Here is a 23,800-nt window from a genome sequence, read left to right on the forward strand (position 1 = left end):
AGGCTTGTGTAAGGTAAAGATCGATAGTTTACTGTTTCTTCGGGAACCGCCACTTCAGAGAACTCTGAGCGTAGAATTACAAGGAATAGAAAAAGATCGCTTGGTGGAAGTCCAAGCCCCAGTGTTGAGCCCCTGTTTCTTTTCTTCGTTCTTCCGTTCGCGTGGATCACTGGCTGACTCGTCCATCCCGCTCTCCAGGTTCTCTGCTACGTCGTGGTGGCGGAATTCAGGCTCTGATTAGAGGATCTAAACTCCGAGACCTTCGGAGTGTTCAAGGTTTGTGGTGACGAGCTTGCCGCTGATGGTGGAACCTCTGGCAAGCCACTACCTATCGAGCTCGAATGGATCCAAGCTGGGTATCATCAGGGGTTAATTACTGGATCGATCAAGGTGGTGAACAGAGCCGGTGGCGATCGCGGCGCTCCAATCAGGTTTGGGATTGGAAGCGCGTTTGCAAACTATGGACATACATTTTGCAAAGCTCGATAATTACTATTGATCAATGGCAATTGAACAAGACCTTGTAATACGTGGTTATTAATATCAGCATTATCGGAAGCTTTCGGGGGCGAAGGGCTTATCATTTTGTGTAGACCAGTTCACATTACTATTAAAAAAACCAAGTGATAACACATAGCAAATTATTTTTAATAATTCTGTATTTTTCTTATTTAATTTAAATAAGTATCATCTAGTCACTACAGGTATAATGCTTTATTAATCTTTTACTTAAGTTGTTAAGAATATAGAAGTGCACTCTTGATAACATCTTTCTGCTTTGCACAAGGATATTCAGTCTCTTAATCTTGATGTTCGAATTAATAGAAGATGTTTTTTGGAAACTTTATTTTTTCCGGATCTCGTTGGGCATTTCTTCTCGTGGGGATTCGTGGCGCTGGTGGTGGTGCTGGGATTGATCAGCACGTTTTGGAACTGGCAGGAATCACAGTCGGCGGGCGGGGGATTGGTGTCATCCGCGAGGGAATTCGCGGAGATGGATTCAATGCTGCGCAAGTCCGTTCGATTAACTTGCTTAATAAGTTAATAAGCTACTTAGCGAGCCAGCGAGAGGCCACAATTTCCCGACACTGGTCTGCTGCGTTAGCTGTTCCTTGCGCAGCTCACCAGGACGTTGAGCCACACAAAGAGCTCGGAATCATCGATTAGTCGGCGTGGTGGAGACGTATCAAATTTGTGTGTCCTGGGAGTCGTTGATCTAGAACGGACCAGGTCTGGAGTAGAATTCTTCAATTACTCAACTATTCTAGAATAGTTGAGAAACGAAAAGAAGAAACTGACGACGAAATGCTCAGCGGAGAACGCAATCAGAAAGTTGATCCCTCTAATTGCGGCAAAATCGCAAGCCCGTGGAGCCCTTTGGCGCTGCCAACTTCCCGAAGGAGCTCCCTCGACGTGTGGGCAGCCGGGTTTGCTCGCTCAGCTGATCGTCACCAATCCCCTTACTGGCTGCTGGACTCGACTTAATGGGCCACAAGATCACGCGCTCCGGGTGGTCTATGCCTCCACTGACGGAGTTATCAACTTGAAGTTCCACGATCCTCGCTAGCGGCGGGCGGGGAGCTGGCCAGTTGCTCGGCGATGGAAGCAAGTCCTTTTCATCACCAGGACTCGCTCAACTTCCTTGGTCGTGGCTCGATGGTGAGGATTCTAGAGGCTGCTCCCGAGTCAGCCCAGTCACTTACCACCCATTCGACACGCGCGGTTGTTTGTGGTGGACGAATCGCATGCAAACGAGCGGCGGCGATGGAGGAGTGACAACTCCGGCTTTGCTCTTTGTGGCACTTGGTTCCTCGGAAGATTGTTCCAAGGATTGCAATCGAGCTGGATGTTAGTGCGTGGGCCTGCGAGGATCCTGACTCTCCTCGAGCTTGACTTCCAGTATCTCCAGCCGGACATGGTCGCCACTGCCGCTGCTGGAATCCGAGCCGAGCAGTGGGAGCCCTTCAAGTTCACGTTGGTTGGCGAAGTGCGTATTTCTTTTCTTCGTGTGAGGAACCACTTCCATTTTTGTGTTTTTCTTTGCAGGTATCTCGGTCGAGGCTGCTACAAAAGTAAGATATGCTGTTCGCTAGCAAAAACTACGGTCTACTAGTAGTAGAGTGGAGAACTCCATCACGTAAGTTTTTATATCATGCGAGAGACTCTTTCCAAAACCAAGCGCTACCTCCAAAGAATCCGCCCCCCCCCCCCCCCCCCCCCCCCGGTATAGAAAGAGAGGAGACTCGTGCGTCCAGTCAAGTTTCCTCCAAAGATTACCCGATCGAACAGAAAAAGAGAGAATCTCCATCCATGGATGCGTTACAGTAGATTGATTCTGGGGGATCAATCCGTACCGTGGTGGGCTTCTGGTGCTGGATTGTGGGTCTCATTTCTTTATTGCTATAGCTATCACCAACCTTTAAGAAACGAATTGGCAAAGCTGAAGATGCTGTACTGGAACCGTAATACTTGAACAAGTGGATTTCCTAGCCTCTTAGCCATAGCCATAGCGCAGTTCTAAGTGATGGCAAGTGTTGAAGAGGTCAGGAACAGCTACAACTTTGTACAGGCTGGACTAAGCACTTTGGCTGCTGCAGCGAGTGTAGCGTTATGCCTGGCGAGGGGAAGGCTGGATTCAGAGATGGGCTTGGCAGATTTGTTCGGTACAACAAGGTTGAGGGCTCAGAACAATCACGGAGCTCTGATTTCCCATGTGGGCGACAATGGTACCATTGTAGGAGTAAACGTCCATGGACAGAATCCTAACACTGTGCACTGGGTTGCACATAACACTTGGGTTCTTGGCAGCTGTTGCGTTCTGGTCCCGCTTTGGAGCAAGTATGAAGCAAATTCAGCTGATGGCTGCACTTGTTGGCACATTCCGAGCATTACTTTCAAAGGCACTGGGAGAGATCCTACCCCTATCGTCAGTGGAGCAGCAGCTGTTGCATCAGATCCACAATGCTGCAAGATTCCCTCCTACCAGTGTGATGTTCATGGAAAGGGAACGATGCAGGATCTGCACGCCAGAGTAATCCGAGACACTTCAGGAGGCTTGGCTTTGAATTCTATGATGCTGGAAGGGCCGAGCCAGCTCTACCAATGGATGCTCGAAGAAGACCAGCAGTGCACGTACTTGTTTGGGGTTGACAAGCTTGGTGCTAGTGCTCTTGCCAGAATGGTAGCGGAGAGCTTGGCCACGTTGGATTCCAGCCAGAAAGGAAGAACATCAGATTTGGTGGACTGGAGCCTGGGCAAGGTCCAACTCTCTGACAAACCCAACCTCCAATGGTTTGGGAATGCGGCAACTGTGGTTTTGGTAGCCATGACAGAGTTGACCTTGATATTGCTCTTGTCTTTAGTGTTCGGGTTGGATCCTTTCGTATCATGCCTGGGAGCTAGAAGAGGAGTCAGATCACTTCGGCTGGGCAGCAACGGTGTCACACAGTTCGCGGACTTATGGCTTTGGAAGGTCCAGGGCCGAGAAATTGGCGATGTTAACGGCCGGAAAACCTCCATACTTGTGGTGAGGCCGAGACGAGACCTGAAGCTCTACCATGTGGATTGCACGGTTAAGATCGTCGGTTTGCTCATAGCAGCAGCCTTCTGGATGCTCACAGTGTTTGGGATAGTCCATCCTTTTGGTCTGAAGAGAGATTCTGCATGGGGAAGTGTAGGAATATGGGCAGCTTATGTAGTGCTGGTGGGGAATGTAGTAGGAGTAGTGTCTTCAGGATTGCCATTGAGGTTGGAGAGCTCATTACCAGGTCAGAGCCGTGATCCTGGGTACGGAATGCTGGGTTATAGCTTAATGCAGTGCCTGGTAGAACTTGCGGTGACTAGTTTGAGGCTTGTGCCGAGGCTGGGTGATTCCAAGTGGTTGGTGAGGTGTTGGTATGTAGTGTTGGAGATTGGCATTTGGGTTGAGTGGTGTGCAGCCAAGAGGAGCTTGCCTACTGGGCCTCAGTCATCAGCACCTATTGCATGGGAGCTCACTGTGCTTCAAGCTGGAGCTCTGGCTAGAGCTGCAATCCTTGCTGCAGTTAGTGGCAAATGGACCAACTAAACTCAATTATTTCTAGAACTAAACACAATCCAATAACATAAATAAATAGAAAGCATGTATAATGTACTTTACTTTAATTGGAACACACTTTCAAGAAAGTAAAATTTTCTGTATGTATTTATTGGAGTTTACCTAAAATATATTTGGACATTCTAGGATATTTTATCATCTAACGGTTGTTATTCATTTAAATCAATCTTGTATTTTTAATTTATAAAAAAACACTTTCTAGTATATTATTTTTATTCTACCATCTAATGGTTGATATGCAATAAGATTAATCTTATGTTTATAAATTATAAATTTTTATTTGATCAACTGGATTAATAAGTAAGAATAACATTACTATTAGGGTTACTACAAACCCATATCAAATTTTTAATTATTCAAATTATATATGTCATAAGTACTTTATAATTTAATTCCTTTTCCATAATTTTTAATACAGGATTCAGTCTTCTAAGTTGCTTCTTTTTTTATTGCTAATAAGTTGGGGCGAATTCTTGCCGCTTTGAAGTCCATGCCTCCAACACACTCACTCACTTGAAGCTTTACATTCACTTGTATCGTGAGAGGTATTGTATGGCGGGAAACGTGTCCTCAACCTGCAACCAAACGATGATAGGACTCCTTGGACGTCACCTGGTAGAGACAATAAACCAAGTTAGAAATAATTCCACGGGTAACCAACCTTTTCTTGCACTCGCTATCCTCGTTGTAAACATACTCGCCAAATACTTCTCATCATTGTCCAAGCTGAAGCTAGAAGCAGCCTCGGCTGCTACAATCTTCGTCGCTGTAAAAAAAAAGGAAGGAATAGGAATAGAAAGATCGTTTGTGGACTAGCGCGTCCAAGTCAAAGCCCAGCGTTTATGTCATGGTTTCCTCCAAAACTCGAGGTTCGGTCACCGTCCATCGATCGAGCCTCAATTTGCTCTTCCCAACGACTCCTCTTTGAAAAGACTCCCTCCTCCACTGATTTTTGTTTTCTAGCCCACTGCCCACTCGCATAATAGGGAGGAAGATCTAAGCTCCATCCATGGATATACGTCCCATGTCGATTGATTGATTCTGGGCAATCAATTGGTACCGCCGTGGTGCTTCTGGATCGTGGCTCTCGGCTCAATTCTCCAGGGAGAGGCGACCCTCAATCGATTCACTGGTCCAAATATGATTTTCTTGACGCTTCCCAGGGACAAGAGCAATCCATTGGAGCCAGTGGAGAATGCGGCGGCCGGCGACGACGATAGCATCGTGATCGATCTCGAGGGGGCTCTGCTCAAATCCCCGAGCTGGTTTCAATACTTCATGCTCGTCGCGATCGAGGCCGGGAGCCCCCTACGAGCGCTCCTCCTCTTTTTCATTCTTCCCTTCGCGTGGATCACTGGCTGCCTCGTCCATCCCGCGCTGGAGCTCCAGATTCTCTGCTTCGTGGCGGTGGCCGGATTGAGGGCCTCGGCGGTGGAATCCGTGGGGCGGGCAGTTCTCGCTAAGTTTTTCCTCGAGGATTTAAACCCCGAGACCTTCCGGGTGTTCAAGGCTTGCGGGAAGAGAATGGTGGTGACGAGCTTGCCAGCGCTGATGGTGGAGCCTCTGGCGAGCCACTACCTTGACGCGAGCGCGATTGGATCCAAGCTGGGCATCACAAGCAAGGGTTACTGCACTGGATTGATCAATATGGTCGTTTGCAGCGAGAACAAAGCTCAGCTAGCTCAAAAACACTTCGGTGGCGATCGCGCTCCAATCAGCATTGGGATTGGAAGCGGTAGCGGCACCGATTTCCTGGGCGTTTGCAAGGTATGGATAGCCACACGATCGATCCATTGAATTCTCTGATCTTTCTTCTCCCTCTCATAGAAATGCCTGGATGCTCGATCCAATCCCTCGCCCCCCTGCGCGACGGTGCCCAAGAAGGACTACATCAAGCCGCTCGTCTTCCACGACGGCCGCCTCATCAAATCGCCCACGCCGCTCCACTGCCTGGCCATCGGGCTCTGGATCCCTCTCGCGCTCCCGCTCGCCATCATACGCGTCGTCGTCGGCCTCGCCCTACCCAGCCGCCTCGCCCTCCCCGCCGAGGCCCTCCTCGGCATCTCCATCCGCGTCGCCGGCTGCATACCGCCGGGCGCCGCCGGGTCAACGGACGAGACCGAGCCAACGCGCCGCACGGCACACCGCGGCGTGCTCTTCGTCTGCACGCACCGGTCGCTGCTGGACCCGGTCTTCATCTCCTACGCCCGAATGCGCCACGTCAAGACGGTCACGTACTCGGTCAGCCCCGTGTCGGAGGTGCTGTCCCCGATACGCACCGCCCGGCTCACCCGGTGCCGCGAGCACGACGCGCGGACCATGGCGCGGCTGCTGGACACGGGCGACCTGGCGGTGTGCCCCGAGGGCACCACTTGCCGCGAGCCATTCCTGCTGCGATTCAGCGCCCTGTTCGCGGAGCTCACGGACCGGATCGTCCCGGTCGGGGTCACGAGCAGCCTGACGATGTTCCATGCCACTACTGCGCGCGGCTGGAAGGCGCTAGATCCACTCTTCTTCTTCATGAATCCCAGGCCGGGATACGAGGTCCGGTTCCTGGCGCCACTGGCAGCGGAGGAGACGTGTGTGGGCGGTGGCAGGCCCAGCCACGAGGTGGCCAACCGCGTCCAGAGGATGCTGGCCGAGTCGCTGGGCTACCAGTGCACGAATCTCACGAGGAGGGACAAGTACCGGATGTTGGTAGGGAACGATGGCATCGTCGGAGGAGGAGGACCTTGTCCGTTTAGGAAGTGATGTCCATGATCTTCCATACAATACACTTCTTTCATTGTTTCTAAAATGGTCAATGTGGGAGTCAACAGTTGGTCAAAAGCTCAAAGCGTCAAGCATATTCTACGTACTAAAGTCAACCTTTACTGAGAACCAAAGACATAAACAGGCTTTGAAGGGGGCAGAGGAGCGAGCGGCGCAAGTTGGCGGCCATGAATGATCCTCTGCCTCCCCGGCCCGCAGATGGATCATCCGTTTGCGATCATTCTCAGCAAGCCCCTCGCGGCTGACATCGTCAGGAAACACCGCGTCGCTCATGGCGTCTTGCAGCATGCTCTAGCGCCGGTGCTGCTACCACTGATGGTGACCATGAACCAGTAAGTGTGGATCCATCCTCTAGTGGGTGTTGATCTTTTCGGGATGAGTGACCGTCTGCTTCAATGCTACAGATCGCTGACCAAAGTTTCTCCAGCTTGAAGTAGGAGCAGGCTTGGTGTCGGACATCGAGGAGGACAGGCAGCTTCTATGGATTCAGCTGGTTTCTGGGTCAAGGTGCTCGATACTCATGTGTAAAAGAAGATTGCAGATGCATGGGTGGCTGTCCTCGTGGTTGACTGCCAATGTGATTGGCACAGTCACTCAGATCTTACTAACTTGGTGCAGCCTGGCCGGGAATGGGATATGGCAAGCCATGAAGACTGCTATTAGGGAAGGATTGATCAACGTTGAGAAAGGTTGGATCTACGTGATGCAGCTGCTGGCATCATGCATGGGATCTCCAATAACTCCTTAGAAGGTCGGCTTCAAACTTCTCTCGTTTAGATTATATTCTTGTTTGCAAAAAAGAGTGTATAGTTCAAGTGGTTTGCAAAGTTTAAGATGCAGTAGAGATGATGTGGCATGTAATTATGTAGTAATTATGGTAATTATGTATGTATATATACCCATCCATATACAGTTGACATATAGAATTCTTCTTCTTTATTCCACTACTATATACATAAAAACTACTACCACGTACATACCACGTCATCTATACCTTTAACACTTTCATTCACTATTAGGCTGTTGATCCAAGCCTAAATCTAAACCTGAATCATACTAGCTAGATGAGAACAATATATATAAAAAACTCATCAATCAACTACCTAAAACTTGGTTCTTGGTTTTGGCCTTGCTTGCATATCACTAGCATGTGGTCTCTGCTGTGAATTGCCAGATTCCCACTTTTATTACTATCAGGCATTTGAATCTCCATAAGCATTTTTCTTAATTACTGGAAATTTCTGCAAAAAAAATTTATGCATTGTTTTTGAATTTTGACCCAATTTTTTATGTGGATTGTTAAAATCTCTTAATCTTTCATTAACTTTATGCTCTTTTTACTGCTACTTGTTGCTCAACACCTCTGCACAGTTTAGTGCTTTGATGCAATCCTCCTCTTTGTTATTGGCCTTATGGGTAACAAGCACCATGCTTAGGATCAAGGAGCCAATTGCTTTAATACCATGAAAGCAGTGGAGATAAGGAAGAAGAACTTTCCTATATATCAATTGTATATGGATGGGTACATATACATAGAATCTACTGTCACATAGGCATAATTACATGCCATATCATCTTTACCTTTAACAAAACTGTCAACAAATTTGCCTTTTCCAGAGATCCCACTATTTTGTATACTTTTGCAGAAACATTACCTGCAAGGATCTAGGAGTGATTGTGTCACTACACAAGATGTTCTACAAAGGGCTGTTGAAGAACGTTCCAGCAAGAGAGTAGAGATATGGATGATAGAGGACTCAACAGCTGCTATTGCTCCTGGGGGTTATGGACAGTGGAATGGGCATTGCCATTGGGTAGACCAAGATTTCCAAAAGCATTTAGTGTGAAAGAGGCAAGAGAAGAGTAGGTTATGGAGGAGTGTGTGTCTTGGCCATCAATTATTGCCACAATAACAATGTCTTGATTGTGACTGACGACCCAAAAGAACTCCTTGGCGACAAAGAAGAAGAACAAGATGGGAAGAAGGAGAAGAGATTTTTCCCAAAGGAATCTAATCCTTGTGGTGGTGGTGGTGGTGATTCTTTCAAATGCAAGAGTTTCAACAGCTCAACCAAGGTATGCTTGCGATGTTTCCAGCATCAACAAGCTAGATTGGAAGTGGTAAACAAAGTTCCAAACAGTGGCACACTTGAGGATCTCATCGAATTGTCAATTTCGACCAGCTGAAACTGGGGAAACTCATTGCAGAAGGGAGCTATGTATGAACATGTGTACTCAGCTAAGTGACTTCAATGTAAGTTTGCAGTGAAGATTTTGCTTTCACAGGAGATGAAAGCTCTGGCAAGTCTCAAGCATTCCAAAGTAAATCAAATGGTAGGATTTAGCAAGACTCCAAAGTGCATAGCCATCTTGGGAAGCTTTCATGCATCTAAAGGATCAGATCTACTCCAGGAATGAAATTCTTGCATGCTTGTTTTATCGGGATCTCAAGCCCAAAAACATTCTGGTAGAGCTCAATCATGATCGTTGACATGGAGATCTAGCCGGTGTTAGAACCTAAAGAAAAATTACCACTCTAACGTAGAGTAAATCACCATCTACACCACTCACTAGTCCTTGGAACTAATCTGCCATAAAATAAGCTTACTAAATTTAACTTAGCCATACTTTAAGCTACTTGGATGAAGAGGACTCAATCACAGCGTTTACATCACGCCTGTCTCAAGGTTTTCAACTCCAAGTGAATCTTGGGATTGTTAGTTTTGAACAAGCACTTGTTACTTCATTTCTACTTCTATGTTTAATAATACTTAAAGATTTAAAAGTTCACGCTTTGTTAATAACAACATACTATGACTTTCACTTTTTCGTTTATTAAAAGGTTGTTGTTTGTTTTAATCATTATGATTAAAGTCAGTTAAGAATATTCGTGCCATTCAGCTGACAATAACCGACACCTACAAAGAAAGAGTGTGGCGATGGTTGCGACCACCACCACCAACAACAATGAATGGCACACCACAGTTGCAGTGTACCCCCGCTGCATTCGTGTCGCTTTGATGAGCACCCATGACGCACAAGAATTCAAAAACAAGCTCTACCAAGAACTTTGTGAAGCTGACCAAGTTTGCAAGAAAAACGGAGAAGTGTGGCTGGGAGATGTCCACCTTGGCTCACTCCCGATCCTTGGTCCTAATGGACATCGTCTCATCCTCATCCGAAGAACTAGCACTTTGGTCGTTTGCCACAGCTTGGAAACTGGCAAGAGAGAGCCTCAAATTGATCCAGCAGACATCACCAACATGCTAGTTGACATGTTCTTCTCAAACTTTCAGGCCACTGTTTGGTACTGGGCTGTAGAGATCCTATGCAAGTTGAGTGGTTTTTCCAAGGGAAAGATTCAAGTGAATTGGAAACAAGCTCTCTTTGGACAGGGACTTGAGGGAGAGGAATGGGAAAGTCACCACACTGTTTATGTGTGGAATTTGTTGAGGAGGACAATCTTAACAGAGATATGGTGGCTCTACAATCACTCTTTGGTGGAAGATACCAGCAAAGTGAGTGCGAGGTACCTTGTCCAGCAAATATGGCTAAGCTTGAGGCTTTATATACTACTCGAATGGAGCCAAGTCGTCAAGGAAAAGGATGAAACGCTGGCTAGAACTTTTGAAAAGAGGTGGCTTACCAATGGGTTTGCTGGGATGAGGACGAGAAACTGGGTACTGTGGATGTGGGAGGAGCCACTCTTGATTTCCAGGCTCAGCTTTTGAGCATGGAGATCTCAGCTTATTCAATGAATCAATCAATCAAGCTAAGAAACTTCTTTGAGTCAGCTTCAAAGTATGCAAAGAAACTAGTTCCTTTTCTTCAGTCTTGGAGACATTAAGAACGTGAAAAGCATTGCCAACAAGTAGCTTGTGTCGACCAGAGTGTAGAAATCTTTCCATTTCTCCGGACGCTTGGATCGATGCCAAAAATGAGCCTTTGAGGCGTGTCTGATTCCAAATAGACCTTGTGGAATGCAATGAGTTACTTGAGAGGAGCGCCCTCCACTGGTGGAGGAGCCGAGAAGATCAGCACCAAGTGGCTTTTAGACCTAGGCCCGAGATTGTTTACTTCCAGAACAAGATGCTGTTTGCAAGTTTCCACTGGTAAATGAAAACAACCAGATTCAGCTTAGCTCCTCTTTATTGCTAGACAGTCTTAGGAGTTTCCTCTATTGCTACTGAAAGAGCCTAGAAAATGAGTAAGTTAAGTAGGACAATCCATTGCCAAAGTTGTAGAATGGTGTGGTGTAGAATCGATAGCTTCTCCCTAGATATCCTGACAGAGTTTTGGATTCAATCCATGTAAATTCTAAATTTGCAAAGAAGGAAAGAAAGAGAAGGAATACCTAGATTGCAAGCTCCAAAAAAGACATGAGAACCTCTAGACTGACCAGGATACATGATCCAAATAACACTATTGTCCTTGAAACCCAAGATATCAATAGGTCCATAGATAGGACAAGTGATGGCATTTGCAACACTAGAGACAAATTGAAATTACATTCCAGAAGAAACAAACTTGCTCTATTGAAGGTCTCCCTCTCCTAGGACTGGTCTAGGCTGACCATCAAAACCACAGCATCCGCCTTGGTTGCCACCTCAACCATGGACATTACCAGGTCACCTCAACTGCATGTTACGTATTGCATGAATTTTCATGGATAAGTTCGTTGGTCTAGCTAGACAAAGATTTCTAGAACTTGACACCCTCTCCAATTGAGTAGAAGAGTGTGGGGTTGAATGACACAACCCTTTGTAACAGCCAGAGCAAGACCACCAAACTGGACTACGGGGAGCTTCTTGACACCATTGATAACTAAGAACTCCTGGTTGCCCAGACTCTTGGCCCAATCTGCAAAACCCCATTCATAACTTGATTCCATAGCAACAACTTCCTCCACCATCTTAGACATTAACCATGCTGCTGGTGTTGTCCTTCTATCAACTCGCACTCGAAACCTGCAGCCGGGGAATGACCATCATGTCCACTTTCTCATCCAGAGTGAGCCTCAAAACCAAGTCTTGGACGCGAACATCAATGCTGAGCTTGGTATCCAAGGCTGGCATAGAAAACGACCAGGATTATGCAGAGTCATCTCAGCAACAAGCGTTCCAAAGTGGACTAGATGATACTCCTAGCAGACCTTTGTAAATACACAATGAAGTCAAGATTTTGTTGTGCAATCTTTTGATTGATCAAATCGTGGCGCTGTAAAATATAGAAAACAGCCTCCAGACTGTGATCTATCTTGCTCGGCGGCGCTTCATTTGCGAGCAGTCCGGGCAGTACCACTTGCCTTTAGGCCGCTCGCGAACTCCTGCGCACTCAAAGTGAAACCACTCGATTTTACACTGCGTGGAAAGAAGACAATGAAAACTTAGTCGATGAACAAGTGCTTGGTCGATTGAAACTTACGTCCGGGTTGTCGCAAGCGATCATCTCTCCGTATGAGACTTGGTTACAGAGGCAATACGTTGGCTCGTTTGGATCGACAGGTATGTCGAGATCTGTGCTGGGATTTTGTCGATCGTCCTCCCTGCACGAACTAGTGAGCCGAAAAATAGCTTGGAAGGAACACTTCTTTACCCTGTAGCTCCAACATCCGCTTGTTGTTCGTCTCCTCCTTGCAAATCCTTTGCTGGTGTTTTTACAATCCCCAAATTATGTCACAAAACGAGACCACGTAACGCGTGGAGTTTGTACCTTGCTCACAGTCTTCCTTGTACTTTTTGAGATACTTGTCAAGCCGCTGGATGTAATTGTCGACCTTGACACACAGCAGCTTTCTAAATGCGAGAAAGAAAGAAAGAAAGCTATAAGCCGATAGAGAGCGTACCATGTCATACGTTGAAAGAGCGAGTGCTACTTTCTCGTTTGCGACATCCACACAGGTCTTGTGCACCGAGGCAATGCTGCTTGCGTATTTGTTCGCCACAGCTTCCGCGGCGGCTCCTCCAGCTTTTAAAACTTGCTTGACATCTTCCAGGCCGTGAGCACAGCATCCATGCATTTGTCTTTGAAGCTCTACGAGAAAATCACGTAAGGAAGAGAAGACTCTAACAAGTGAAAAGAATTACCATTTTGTTGCTCATCGAGCTGCCGAATAAGCGAATAGTTTTGTTGGAGCTCCGCTGGTAGCGATGCTGTGCCTAAAGAACGCAGCGATGATACGTAAGCGCGAGAAAAAGGAAAGAGAATGAGAAAAAACTTTGATGCTTACTTCCTATAAAATCTTCGAGGAAGGAAATGCCGGTCATGACCTCTACAGTGATCCTCAAGGCTACAAAAGAAAAAATCCGCCTCAAACCACATCTAGCAAGCTCGGACCAACGCACCGCCACCAGATCAACGCTTACAAGCTCGAATTTCTTGCCTGATCGACCGATCGAGCCCCAGGATCTATGCCTTGTATTGCCCACAGTGAACTTTGCCCTAACCCTAACCCCTGGGGGTTAGGATGGGTTTTAAGCTCCTTTCCCTCCCATCTCGCTCGCGATGGCGATGGCGGCGATGCTACTCCACCAAGTTTGTCCCGCTCCTCCGGCACCAGGCCGAGAAGATCATCGACAGCGAGCCGCCGGTGAGTCGATTCCAGGATCCCGCGCTCCTGGGAGAGGCCGCTCGGCTCGCGAGTCTCGATCCATCGGAGATGAAGCTCGTGAGGCCGCTCAAGCTCGTCTACATTCCTTCCGAGGAGGTGCCAGTGCTCTACAATGCGGGGCCTAGGGACGCCGTCGGCCGCGTGTGGTGTGATAGCATGCTGGAAATTCTCAAGAGCCTGGGAAGCGAGAAGAAAGACGTGCTATGGCAGGTATTTTGATCGTTCTTTTGCTCGCGGTTCTAGATTTCTTGTGAGTTCTTGTGCTTGGTTGGATCTTTGCTGTGCATTTTCTTCGATCATCGTCCTTTTTTTGTCATAGATGGATCATCCACATTAATTTATCCATTAGATGCTTCAGTTTTTCCTATGCTTCTCTATCCATGCTCTTCATCTTGTCCTCCCTTTCACTGTGGCAGCGTCAGTGTGGACAAAGGCATGCATCATCGCCGCCCAGGAGACTAGATTCCTCTCTGGCATTTCATCCATTAGTTTATGTTCTTGGTGATTCACTCTTGTCCTCCATTAGTTTACGTTCTTGGTGATTCCCAAGATATTTTGTTTCTCTTACGCTCAGGAAACTCATAAGTTTTTTTCTTGCCAGGAATGCGATGATTCCATGCTGAGCGCGCTGGAGCTCATTGGCTCGATATCACACATCGAGCCTGGCACCAGAGTGGTGAGTAATGAAGACAGGTCGCGGCAGTTCGTGATAGTGGACCTCAAACAGAAGGAGGAAATGTGTCGCAAGCTCGAACTGCTTCCTACGGACAGGCTCGTCACGGGTCTCGCGCTGTGTACCGTGCCTCGCAGGGCTCTCGAGCTGGGTGCGTTTGAGCCAGTCAAGACGAGCGGCGATCAGGTGGAGCTCAAGATCAACGAGACGAAGCTTATCCTCCAGAGCGTAGAGAGGCACGTCCGGCTGAGGGAGCTCGGTCTCCAGGACTGGCTGAATCTCAAAGCTTGCGCTGGAACACTGGTGGTGAGGCACTGCGCGGTCGTAGACTTGAGCTGGCTGGGTGCCACCAGCAACGTTGGCTTGTTCTGGCCGGTTCGCGACTCAAAGTTCCTCAGCCTGGTACAGAGACTCCTACGCGATATCAGTATCCGGACTCGTGGTTTCTGCGCACAGTGGGGTCCTTTCCAAGCGTCCAACATCCGTGAAGTGAGAATCGTCCCCCTGGAAGACATCACAGAGCTAGAGCGCGTAAAGTTTGTGGAGCCGAGGTGGCTGTCAAGCAGGGAGATTGTTCCGCGTCGCTCCAGCTTGCCAGCCGCGGCCGGCAAGAGAACTCTAAGGATTCGGGAGCCCATAGTTGGTCCAGGATACCGGCCCCGACCGAGATACTGGTATCGTCTACTCCAGGTGAAGCCACAGGACATGAAAGACTCGGATGGCGGACACCATGGGTTCCGTGAGGTGCCGATACATATGGCGAACAGGAAGAAGCTCAACAGGACGCAGCGGATAAAGTTCGGGTTGATCAAGCCAAGAAAGAAGGGACAGTAAAAAGCATGGTTTTGGGAGAGCTCAGCCGGCACGAAGTTTGGTCTGGTGGTAATTAACTGCGGTCTACTTTGGAGAATGCTCATCAGGTGACGTACCAACGAATTAAATGGCTCCACCATACAACGCCGTTTGCGGTGAAAAGGGAGCCGGTGTGTGAGCCGAGACGGTGAAGAGAGGAGAGGAGCGAAGCCACTTCTACTGTCACTCCACTGCTCCGAGTTCCTGCTCCGCCTGTACAACACCGGGTTTGGTTCTCTTCCCTCCACTCACTCCTTATGCGTTAGATTTCTTACTCTTTTGTCTCTTTCTATCGCTCTCTCGATCTCACTTGCTTTCTCGGTCACTTGTGTTCTTAGAGTGTGCGGCATTTGGCTGTTTCGCGGAATGGGTCCGAGCACTTAGCTTCTGGAATGTGAGGGACCGGTCGTGAAATCGGGAGAGCAACTTGGGCGTTACAAGTCGATCGAGGAGCTTTCGCTTTTCCAATCTACATTCTGGTATTTCACTGCTTTCACTCTTTATGTGAATTCCTTTACTGTTTGCGGCCTTGCTCGTGCTTGCTTGCAGGTAGAAAAGCTATGGTTGTTGCAATGCGGGAGTTCGACATGGAGCACCCGTATGACGTGATCGACAATTGCTCGGCCGACAACCGCGAGAAGCAGAGCGTGGTAGCCGACTTGGATGGCTCCTGCGTTCGCAGCCGGAGCTCCTTCCCTTACTTCATGCTGGTGGCTCTGGAAGGAGGCAGCCTCCTGAGAAGCGTGCTCCTCATGGTCATGGCCCCCGTCGCGTGGCTGCTCTACCACTTCGTCTCGGAGGCAGCAGGCATCAAAGTCCTCATCTTCTTCTCCTGCGCCGGCCAGAGAGCTCGGGACATCGAAGCGGTGGCTCGCGCAGTTCTCCCCAAGTTCTACTCCGAGGACGTCCACAGCTCCACCTGGAGAGTCTTCTCGTCGTGCGGCAAGCGCTACATTCTCACGGCCAGCCCGAGACTGATGGTGGAGCACTTTGCCACGACATACCTGGGCGCTGACAAGGTGATAGGGACGGAGCTGCAAGTGACAAGGAGCGGGTACGCTACGGGGTTCGTCAAGAGCCCCGGCGTTTTGGTTGGCGTCAACAAGAGGCGGGCATTGAAGGCCGTGTTCGGTGAGGAGGTGCCAGACCTGGGGATTGGCGATCGCAGCTCTGATTATCCGTTCATGGCTTTTTGCAAGGTTGGTACTTCTCGTTCTCTCTGAGCTCTCTTCCTTTTCGCCTGTAGTCAGCAGGAGCATATGCATATATTGCAGTGCATGCTATGCTAGTCTGTGATCTTTGGAGCAACTCGTCGCCTGGCTTTCTTTTTCTTTGATTTCGTTGTATGGTTGTTGGTGTCAAGTCCGCGTTGTCTTCGTTGTCTCCGTCGTCTTCTGGCTTTATTTCATCCACGGATGTGGAACTTCCGAGTCTCACCAGAACTAATAAAGTCGTCTCTCTTTTTTCCTTTTCGGCTTTGCAGGAAGCTTACATTGTTCCTAGCCAGCCTGCCGACGCCGTTCCAGCTCACAAACTCGCGCGCAAGATTATCTTCCACGACGGCAGGCTGGTCCAGAGGCCGACGCCGTTCGTGGCGCTGGTCACCTTTCTGTGGCTACCCGCCGGCTTCCTCCTGGCCTTCTTCCGCATCCTGGTGGCGCTTCCATGCCCGGTCGAGTACGTCCCGCTGCTCTACAAGGTGATCGGCGTCCGGCTCATCGTCAAGGGCAAAGTCCCGCCACCTTCCAAGAACGGGATCCTCTTCGTCTGCACGCACCGGACGCTCATCGACCCGATAATGGCCTCGGCGGCCTCGGGGAGCGACGTGACCGCGCTCACCTACAGCATCAGCCGGGTGTCGGAGGTGCTCTCGCCCATCAAGACGGTGCCGCTGTCGCGGGACCGGGAGAGGGACGCCTCGAACATCAAGCGGCTGCTGCTGAAGGAGAACTTGGCGATCTGTCCCGAGGGAACGACGTGCCGGGAGCCTTTCCTGCTGCGGTTCAGCGCCCTGTTCGCGGAGCTGTCCGAGAACATCGTCCCGGTTGCGACGTCGACCAAGACGAGCATCTTCCACGGGACGACGGTGCGGGGCTGGAAGGGGATGGACCCGTTCTTCTTCTTCATGAACCCGTTCCCGGTGTACGAGGTGACGTTCCTCGAGCGGCTGCCGCACGATCTGAGCGTCCAGGGGGGCAAGTCGGCGATCGAGGTGGCCAACTACATCCAGAGGGTGCTGGCGGACACGCTGGGATTCGAGTGCACGAACTTTACGCGCAAGGATAAGTATGGGATGCTCATCGGCAGCGATGGAACGGTGCCTGCCAGGAAGAAGTCCTTTTGACCGCGAGGAGGAGCGAGAGAGATCGAGAGTGGAGGACAGGGCAGCAGCTCACAAAGCTATGGTGCGCTGCGGTTCTCTGGCAAAGCTTGCTTGGAAAGAATCTCAAGAAACGAGAAAGTTCGTGTCCTTCATTAGGGCAGATTTAAATTTAAAATGGCATCTCTGGCAGCATATCCTCTGCAAAGATTCAAGATTCTAGTAGCCCTAGATTCCAGAATATTATCTATTATATTTGCGTTTGTTATAGTTTCATGTTCCAAAGATCATTGGCAAACGAGCTTTCTATTCTTTATCATTTCTAGCCAGTAAGGAGGGAGGGACAATTCTCTGATACTTGAAGGGTATAATAGAGCCGAGAGACCTCCTCTTGCAGTCCGGCAGCGGCAGTGGCGACCATGTCCGGCTCGAGATCTTGTAGACGCCCAGGAAGCCAATCGCGAGGAGACCAAAGACTACCTCGTCCTCGCAGGCCCCAGCGCTAACTAACAGCTCCCAGTTAAATATCTGCCGAGGAACCAGCCCCGGATCATCCAGCGGCATTGCCACAAAGGGCTGCCACTGCCCCAACCTCTCGTCCAGGAGCAGCAATGCTGGGACTCCTCTACCGCCACCGCTGCTTGTTTGCATGCACGGGAAGAGGATTCGTCCACCACAGACAACCGGCAGGGGATACACGTCAAATATGTCGGAGGTGCGCGTGTCACTGACCATGAATCCCGGCGGCAGGCTCTTCCATCGCGCCAGAGTCCTCGTCCCCGAGTCTCGATCAAGGAAGCTAACAGACTTGAGCGAGTACTCCTTCTCCCCTAAACTCGTCCTGGTGATGAAAAAAAAGTGGCTTTCATCGCTGCAAAGACCGAGTATGGGAAGTGATGCCAGGATCTGGAAAGCTCCAATGTCCACTACCCAGTTCTCCCAGGCCGCCACTACTGCCGCACCACAGCAATTATAGTACATGTGGAGCTCCAGCTTGTCGTGACTGTGGGACTCCAACCCCGAAACGGTGATACTTCTCGAGTTCACGCCAGAGACCACCCGGAAGCTCGAGTCTGGGAATGCCTGGAAGCTGATGATGGTACCAGTGTGCGAGTCCGGTGGTGGAAGCCCAGTCCAGCTGCGAGTGAGGAAATTGGTGACGATCAGCTGGGCAGACATGGTCTCCACTAGGAGCCAGCCCGTCGACGTTGCTGCCCACACACGGCGGAGCTCTTCCGGGAAGTTTGGAAGGTAGTTCAGTGGAAGAGGCCTCCAGTGCTTCTCCCCAGGGCTCGCCATCTTATTGCGGTAGATGTAGAAGAACCTGGTGTCGCAGAGGGAGAGCACGCCCTGGCGCCAGGATTTGGAGACGAGCTTGGCGCGGAAGAGAGCCTGGAGAGGGAAGTGATCGAGAAGCTTGAGCTGGAAATCGAGCGGGAGATTTGCCCAGATGGATGCGTCCATTGGAGGCGAGCTGCCATGGAAAGAAATTCTAAGAAAGAGTATGGGATTCATATCGAGGAAATACCTTTCAACATTGTCAATGATGTTGCTGCCATGCACGCGCTTCATTCTCCTCGAGAGTTGCTAATCCTTTGCCCTACACCTCAGGGTTAAGGGCAACTGAATAAAATCAGAATCCATAGTGATCTGATTTATGTAAATACCCTTACATTTGCCATGAGGTTATACGCGACCGGATCGCTGGGATCTATCTTGACGAGCTCTTGGAACGCCACCTTCGCCACCTTTGCGTTCTTCCACTTGTGGCAAGCCCCCAGCACCGTCCTCCACGTAACCGCGGTGGGCTCATGCGGCATTCCCCTCACCATCGCCACCGCCTCCTCCAGCCGGTTGGCGCGGCCCAGCACGTCCACCATGCAGTGGTAGTGCTCGATCCCGCGAGGAACTCCACACCTCCCCATGGCCGCGAAGAGCCCCCGCGCGCGATCCACCATCCCGGCGTGGCTGCAAGCCGAGATCGCGCACACGAAGCTCGCGCCCACGGGAGGAATGCCCTCGTCGATCATCTGGCGGAAGAGCTCCAGCGCGCGATCGATGTCTCCGCCGTGGCTCAGCCCCGCCAGGAGCGCGTTCCAGGCGATGGAGTCGTTGCTCGCGGATGCCGCGAAGAGGCACTGCGCGTGGCGGAGGCTCCCGGATTTGCAGTAGGCGTCGATCAGCCCCGCGTGGAGGACGGGGAGGATCTCCATCCCCGCGCGGAGGATCCGCGCGTGGATGGATTGCGTGAGCGGCAGCGACGAGGCGGCGGTGGCGCACGCCTTGAGCGCGGCGCTCATCGCCCACGCATCGGCCGAGAGAGGAAGACACAATTCACGCGAGAGGAGGAGCTCCAGCGCGAGCTCGCCCTCGCCGGCGCTGGCGTGCGCAGAGGCGATGGAGCTGACAGTCACGGCGCTGTGGGCTGGGAGGCGATCGAACGCCATGCGCGCGTCGATCAAGCTCCCACACTTGGCGTACATGTCCACGATCGCGCCGCCCAGGAATTCCTCGCGCTCGAATCCCCATCGCCTGGCCCGGGCGTGGAGCTCCATCCCCTCGCGAAGAGCGCCCATTTTCACCGCGATGTTCTTCCCGCCAGTCGAGATCTCTCGCGGCTTCTCGCTCGCTGCCAGGGCGATGCACGCCTTGATCGCCGCGAGAACACACCGAGCGTCTGGATCCGCGCAGCTCCGGCTGCCCGCCATGATCTTGAACGATTCCAGCGCCAGCGCCGCCTCTCCATTGTCCGCGTAGCCATTCACCAGCGCTGTCCACGCCACCACGTCCGGGCCATCGATCTGATCGAACACCCGGCGGCAATCCCTTGCGCTGCCACACCGCGCGTAGAAATCCACCAGCGCGGCGGCCAGGAACAGATCCCTGGAGCACCAGCAAGCATCGATCGTCGCGTGGATCGCCATGCCTTGCTCAAGAGCCCTAAGCTTCACCACTCTCCCGGGGGAGAGCTCCACGCCAGACTCCATCGATGCGAGCTCGCAGCACGCCCTGATCGCCGCGGAGAATGCCCTGGCATCCGGGGTGGGGATCGCCCGCGGCCTGGAGCGGAAGAGATCGAGCGCCGTGGAGGGATCCCCGGAATCGATGTAGGCCAGCATGAGCGCCGTCCAAGAGGCGAGGCTGTGGCCCGCGGGGGTGAGATCGAAGATCCGCCGAGCGTCGACGGTGCTGCCACAGCGGGAGTACATTGTGACAAGCGCGCTGGCGACGTAGGGATTGGAATCGAGGGAGCGAGCGGCGGCTTCCCCATGGATAATCCGGCCCTGCTCTAGCTCCTGGATCGCGGACGATGCCCTGAGCGCCGGGATGAGAAGCCAGATGCTTGGCTGCGGGCTCGGTCGCTGGATGTAGTACGCGGGGAGTCGAGATAGAGCGAATGCGCAGACCTGGTGGTAGTGCCGCCCTATGGAGCTTCGGATATTAGGGTTCCTGGGTAAGAACCCTAAACTCTCCAGCGTTATTCCGTTAAACACTCTTGGCGCAAATTTAACCGCGCTATCCGATCAGTGTGCTCGACAGAAATCCCTCCTGAGAAGAGCAAGAGCTCCGACATGGAATCAGAACATTGTCATTATAGGTCTTACATAAAGTTTTGTTAGATGAGCATGAGTTTCTAAAACGGGCATTGGAAATGTTAGACACATGAATCAATACTAGCAACTAGAGAAAGTACCATATTTTAAAAGAGTGCACCACTCATGGTGAAAGAGTTCTAGGCGACTGCTCTAAAAGGGGTTGCCTCTTCTTCCTCATTAAACTTTTGCCCCATGGGCACCTCTTTAATACTAGTCATCCAGAATTCTTTCACCACGAGTAACACTTGCCCTAAATTTCACACCACAGTAACATCCTCCAATCTACAAAGCAGCATAGAAAAGCAAACCTAGAAGAAACCACCCCAACTGTTTCATTTGAACAACATTCAAATCAAAACATTAAATAATTTGCTATGTATTGCATGTAGTAATGTTTGATTTATTTAATTAAATAAAAGCTTATAATTATGAACATGTTTATAATTTCAAAATTAATCTTATTGCTAGATGGTAAAATAGAAAAGAATATACTAAAAAGTATTTAAGCAAGTGTATCAATCATAAACAAAATTATAAATACAAAAACCTGTTAGATAGCAGAATATTTTGAAATATCCAAACATATTCAGATATATCCATTTAGTCCCCTTACAGATTTGTTTCAGCAAACTAAAAACATTAAATTTTAAAGCAAACCAAAACACCCACGGCATCCAAGCCAATGCTCAATCAATGCCCTTCTTCGCGATCAGAGATTATGCATGCCATTTTGTGCTCCCAAAACGAAAAGTTGACGCTCTCCCTCCTGTCTTCATGGAGAAGAGCAAAGCTGAGCTGCAACATAGGAATCAGGGCCACCTCAAGTATTGTTGTAGGGTGTCTCACAATTGGGCCATAGCTGCGGTTAGTGTTGTGGAAAAATTGGCCAGCAGACAGTCTCATGAGCAGAGACTGTCTCATATGAGCAGAAGGAAATTTGGGAGACTGCTCCTCCAAACTTCCTTCACCATAAACAGGGCCCAAATTCTTCACCTCCCAGGAGCAATGTCTGTTGGCCAATCCTTGTACTCGCCATTGATCACCATCCATTCACTAAAAGGCCCACTCTTTTAGAAATCTTTTGCGCTACTTTTAGCAGATCTATTGCCGGCGGAAAGGAATCCAAAACCTAAAACAAATCACCCCAGCTGTTTCCATTTGACAACATGCTAACATTGACAAAAATTTATACTGTACATAGCGTAATTTTATTTTTTCCAATTTTTTCACGAACAAGCCAACTAGCCAACAATCAACCAGCATACATATAACTCACAAGTTCAGAAATCCAGCGTGCGGCGGCCTTACTCGCCCCAGGAGATACTTGAGCGTCCGGGAGAGGCTGAGCTTGGACAAGAATCCCATGAGGCCGCAGCACTGATCGCCACCACCACCACCACCACCACCACCACCACCACCACTACCACCACCACCGGCGGTGACGAGCCTGGGCATGCTCATGCTGAATGTGAGCGGAGCATAGCCCATGATCTTCTGCCAGTTCCACGGGAAGAACTGCGTCGAGTTGTCGACGACGTTGAGCGGCTGCAAGTATGCCCGCGCGGCCTGTTCCACCAGATGGTTCTTCATTCGAGTTCTCGGGCTCCCGCCGCCGCCGCCGCCGCCGCTCACGCTCTCCGTGCTGTGGCATTGGTACTGGAGGAACATCACGTCCCGGAGGCTCGTGTAGTGGAGGTCCAGGCTATGCACGCTGATAATCTCTGGCTTGTTGAGTCGCCAGTCTATAACCCCCGCCTTTGGAATAGTAGCAGTAGCTGCTGGTTTCTTAGCGGCTGAGAAGAGCGATGAAACGAGGGGGCGCATTGTCGGTGAGCTAGTCAGCCTGCAAACAGTAGAACACGGTGTCAAGCTTGGCACACGAAAGCTTGGATTGATCGTATAGACCAAACAAAAGAAAACGAAAGTTTCACCCAATGCAGCAGACAAAGCAACCCCTCTCCACTTTTCTTTTTATTTGAAACTGTGCTAGATCTCGAAACTCTAAAGCTAAACTTTAGCATGAACAAGGCATCAGATGCGAATCGTTTGGACATCTACAGTGAATGCCAAGATCAGAGCAAACAAAAAGGAATCCCCGGAGAAAGCAGGGACATTTGGTCCCAAGCGGATGATAACACGCCGTGACGAAATCTCCCAAGAGAAAGAGTGAAGGAGCATACCTCTTCGTGGACATTTTCCGCTAGGCGATGCTACGCCTCGTCGACGCCATCAACGCCGGAGGCCTTGCAGGAGCAGAAGAAGAAGGCGCTGCGAGGACGAACAGCCATGGCTAGCAAGCACACAAATCCTGGCGATCGATCGAACTAGATTCTCAAACAAACGAAGAGCAAGGAAGAAAGAAAGAACAAAACGAATGAAGAAAAGAAGAGAAATCGGCCAAAAGGCACTCCAAATCCAACCAAAAAGAACAGAAAAAAAGGAAAATCTCTCACGGATAAAGAGAGAAAGAACCAAAGATTCAGACAAAGAAATCCGGATCCATCACAGATCGCGAAGAACAAAGCGAGAAAATGGGGAGCTCCCTCCTGCCTAGAAACCCTATCTCTCCTAAAAGCTTTTAATCCCGTCCTGGGCTCTACAATGTGGCTACAGAGCTTTCCTTGCTCGCCTTTCCTGCTGGCGGGCGGGGATAAAAATCGACCGTTCTTACAGCACTTGGTGGCCGCCTCCCAGCCGTCGGATCTCCAGGTAAAATACCATGCCTCCCGTTGGATGCTATTATAGCAAAAAATTCTCACCAATGATTTGTCTCCACTCCAATGTCCCATTTTGTTTTCCAACCATACAATATTACATCATACACGTTTTCCGGGAAGAAAGAATCGCAGCCAATCACAGAGATTTTCGTCAATCGCCGCGC

General features: G+C 50.1%; 7 protein-coding genes across 8 annotated transcripts; 4 read left to right on the plus strand and 3 right to left on the minus strand.

The window, feature by feature from the left end:
• The first annotated feature begins 2,520 nt into the window (after positions 1–2,520).
• On the plus strand, positions 2,521–4,103 carry LOC9643471. Its single transcript, XM_024668388.1, has 2 exons — positions 2,521–2,726; positions 2,809–4,103. The coding sequence occupies exons 1-2, from the start codon at positions 2,611–2,613 to the stop codon at positions 4,064–4,066; spliced, it is 1,374 nt and encodes a 457-aa protein (XP_024524156.1). The 5' UTR covers positions 2,521–2,610; the 3' UTR covers positions 4,067–4,103.
• A 1,133-nt stretch (positions 4,104–5,236) lies between these two features.
• Positions 5,237–6,847, plus strand: LOC9643472 (glycerol-3-phosphate acyltransferase 5). The gene is made up of 2 exons (XM_002963216.1): positions 5,237–5,863; positions 5,924–6,847. Exons 1-2 carry the CDS (start codon positions 5,237–5,239, stop codon positions 6,845–6,847), a joined length of 1,551 nt encoding a protein of 516 aa, XP_002963262.1.
• Positions 6,848–12,036: 5,189 nt separating this feature from the next.
• Positions 12,037–13,327, minus strand: LOC9643474 (PHD finger protein ING1). Of its 2 annotated transcripts, XM_002963623.2 has the most exons (8): positions 13,213–13,311; positions 13,098–13,157; positions 12,955–13,026; positions 12,714–12,901; positions 12,581–12,644; positions 12,464–12,515; positions 12,293–12,413; positions 12,037–12,228 (listed from the first exon to the last, which is right to left on the minus strand). In XM_002963623.2, the coding sequence occupies exons 2-8, from the start codon at positions 13,132–13,134 to the stop codon at positions 12,121–12,123; spliced, it is 642 nt and encodes a 213-aa protein (XP_002963669.1). In that variant the 5' UTR covers positions 13,135–13,157; positions 13,213–13,311; the 3' UTR covers positions 12,037–12,120. The 2 variants fall into 2 exon arrangements, with proteins under 2 accessions (XP_002963669.1, XP_024523196.1); XM_024667428.1 differs by having other exon boundaries at positions 13,098–13,327.
• LOC112343636 lies at positions 13,327–15,525 on the plus strand. The gene is made up of 2 exons (XM_024667419.1): positions 13,327–13,688; positions 14,080–15,525. The coding sequence occupies exons 1-2, from the start codon at positions 13,335–13,337 to the stop codon at positions 14,983–14,985; spliced, it is 1,260 nt and encodes a 419-aa protein (XP_024523187.1). The 5' UTR covers positions 13,327–13,334; the 3' UTR covers positions 14,986–15,525.
• LOC9655199 (glycerol-3-phosphate 2-O-acyltransferase 6) lies at positions 14,999–17,501 on the plus strand. Its single transcript, XM_002963218.2, has 4 exons — positions 14,999–15,230; positions 15,342–15,482; positions 15,553–16,202; positions 16,487–17,501. The coding sequence occupies exons 3-4, from the start codon at positions 15,564–15,566 to the stop codon at positions 17,345–17,347; spliced, it is 1,500 nt and encodes a 499-aa protein (XP_002963264.2). The 5' UTR covers positions 14,999–15,230; positions 15,342–15,482; positions 15,553–15,563; the 3' UTR covers positions 17,348–17,501.
• A 1,477-nt stretch (positions 17,502–18,978) lies between these two features.
• Positions 18,979–21,969, minus strand: LOC112344169 (pentatricopeptide repeat-containing protein At2g13600-like). The gene is made up of 2 exons (XM_024668458.1): positions 21,617–21,969; positions 18,979–20,839 (listed from the first exon to the last, which is right to left on the minus strand). Exons 1-2 carry the CDS (start codon positions 21,967–21,969, stop codon positions 18,979–18,981), a joined length of 2,214 nt encoding a protein of 737 aa, XP_024524226.1.
• A 101-nt stretch (positions 21,970–22,070) lies between these two features.
• On the minus strand, positions 22,071–23,522 carry LOC9655200. Its single transcript, XM_002963625.2, has 2 exons — positions 23,100–23,522; positions 22,071–22,762 (listed from the first exon to the last, which is right to left on the minus strand). The coding sequence occupies exons 1-2, from the start codon at positions 23,111–23,113 to the stop codon at positions 22,192–22,194; spliced, it is 585 nt and encodes a 194-aa protein (XP_002963671.1). The 5' UTR covers positions 23,114–23,522; the 3' UTR covers positions 22,071–22,191.
• Between the last annotated feature and the right edge of the window lie 278 nt (positions 23,523–23,800).

Source organism: Selaginella moellendorffii, unplaced genomic scaffold (genome assembly GCF_000143415.4).
Source record: "Selaginella moellendorffii unplaced genomic scaffold, v1.0 SELMOscaffold_3, whole genome shotgun sequence".
In the NCBI taxonomy this organism is placed as follows: Eukaryota; Viridiplantae; Streptophyta; class Lycopodiopsida; order Selaginellales; family Selaginellaceae; genus Selaginella; species Selaginella moellendorffii.

Bases quoted from the DNA above. Each gene is read 5' to 3' on its own strand.
- LOC9655199 (XM_002963218.2), top strand. From the start codon at position 15,564: ATGGTTGTTGCAATGCGGGAGTTCGACATGGAGCACCCGTATGACGTG. The intron at 16,203-16,486 runs GTTGGTACTTCT...TCGGCTTTGCAG, and splicing joins CGTTCATGGCTTTTTGCAAG to GAAGCTTACATTGTTCCTAG.
- LOC9643471 (XM_024668388.1), top strand. From the start codon at position 2,611: ATGCCTGGCGAGGGGAAGGCTGGATTCAGAGATGGGCTTGGCAGATTT. The intron at 2,727-2,808 runs GTACCATTGTAG...GGTTCTTGGCAG, and splicing joins TTCCCATGTGGGCGACAATG to CTGTTGCGTTCTGGTCCCGC.
- LOC9643472 (XM_002963216.1), top strand. From the start codon at position 5,237: ATGATTTTCTTGACGCTTCCCAGGGACAAGAGCAATCCATTGGAGCCA. The intron at 5,864-5,923 runs GTATGGATAGCC...TCCCTCTCATAG, and splicing joins ATTTCCTGGGCGTTTGCAAG to AAATGCCTGGATGCTCGATC.
- LOC112344169 (XM_024668458.1), bottom strand. From the start codon at position 21,969: ATGGATGGTGATCAATGGCGAGTACAAGGATTGGCCAACAGACATTGC. The intron at 20,840-21,616 runs GCATTGATTGAG...CTGATCGGATAG, and splicing joins ATCTCTGATCGCGAAGAAGG to CGCGGTTAAATTTGCGCCAA.
- LOC9643474 (XM_024667428.1), bottom strand. From the start codon at position 13,134: ATGACCGGCATTTCCTTCCTCGAAGATTTTATAGGAA. The intron at 12,645-12,713 runs GTACGCTCTCTA...CTGTGTGTCAAG, and splicing joins CTCTTTCAACGTATGACATG to GTCGACAATTACATCCAGCG. The intron at 12,414-12,463 runs GTAAAGAAGTGT...TAGTTCGTGCAG, and splicing joins GCGGATGTTGGAGCTACAGG to GGAGGACGATCGACAAAATC.
- LOC112343636 (XM_024667419.1), top strand. From the start codon at position 13,335: ATGGGTTTTAAGCTCCTTTCCCTCCCATCTCGCTCGCGATGGCGATGG. The intron at 13,689-14,079 runs GTATTTTGATCG...TTTTCTTGCCAG, and splicing joins AGAAAGACGTGCTATGGCAG to GAATGCGATGATTCCATGCT.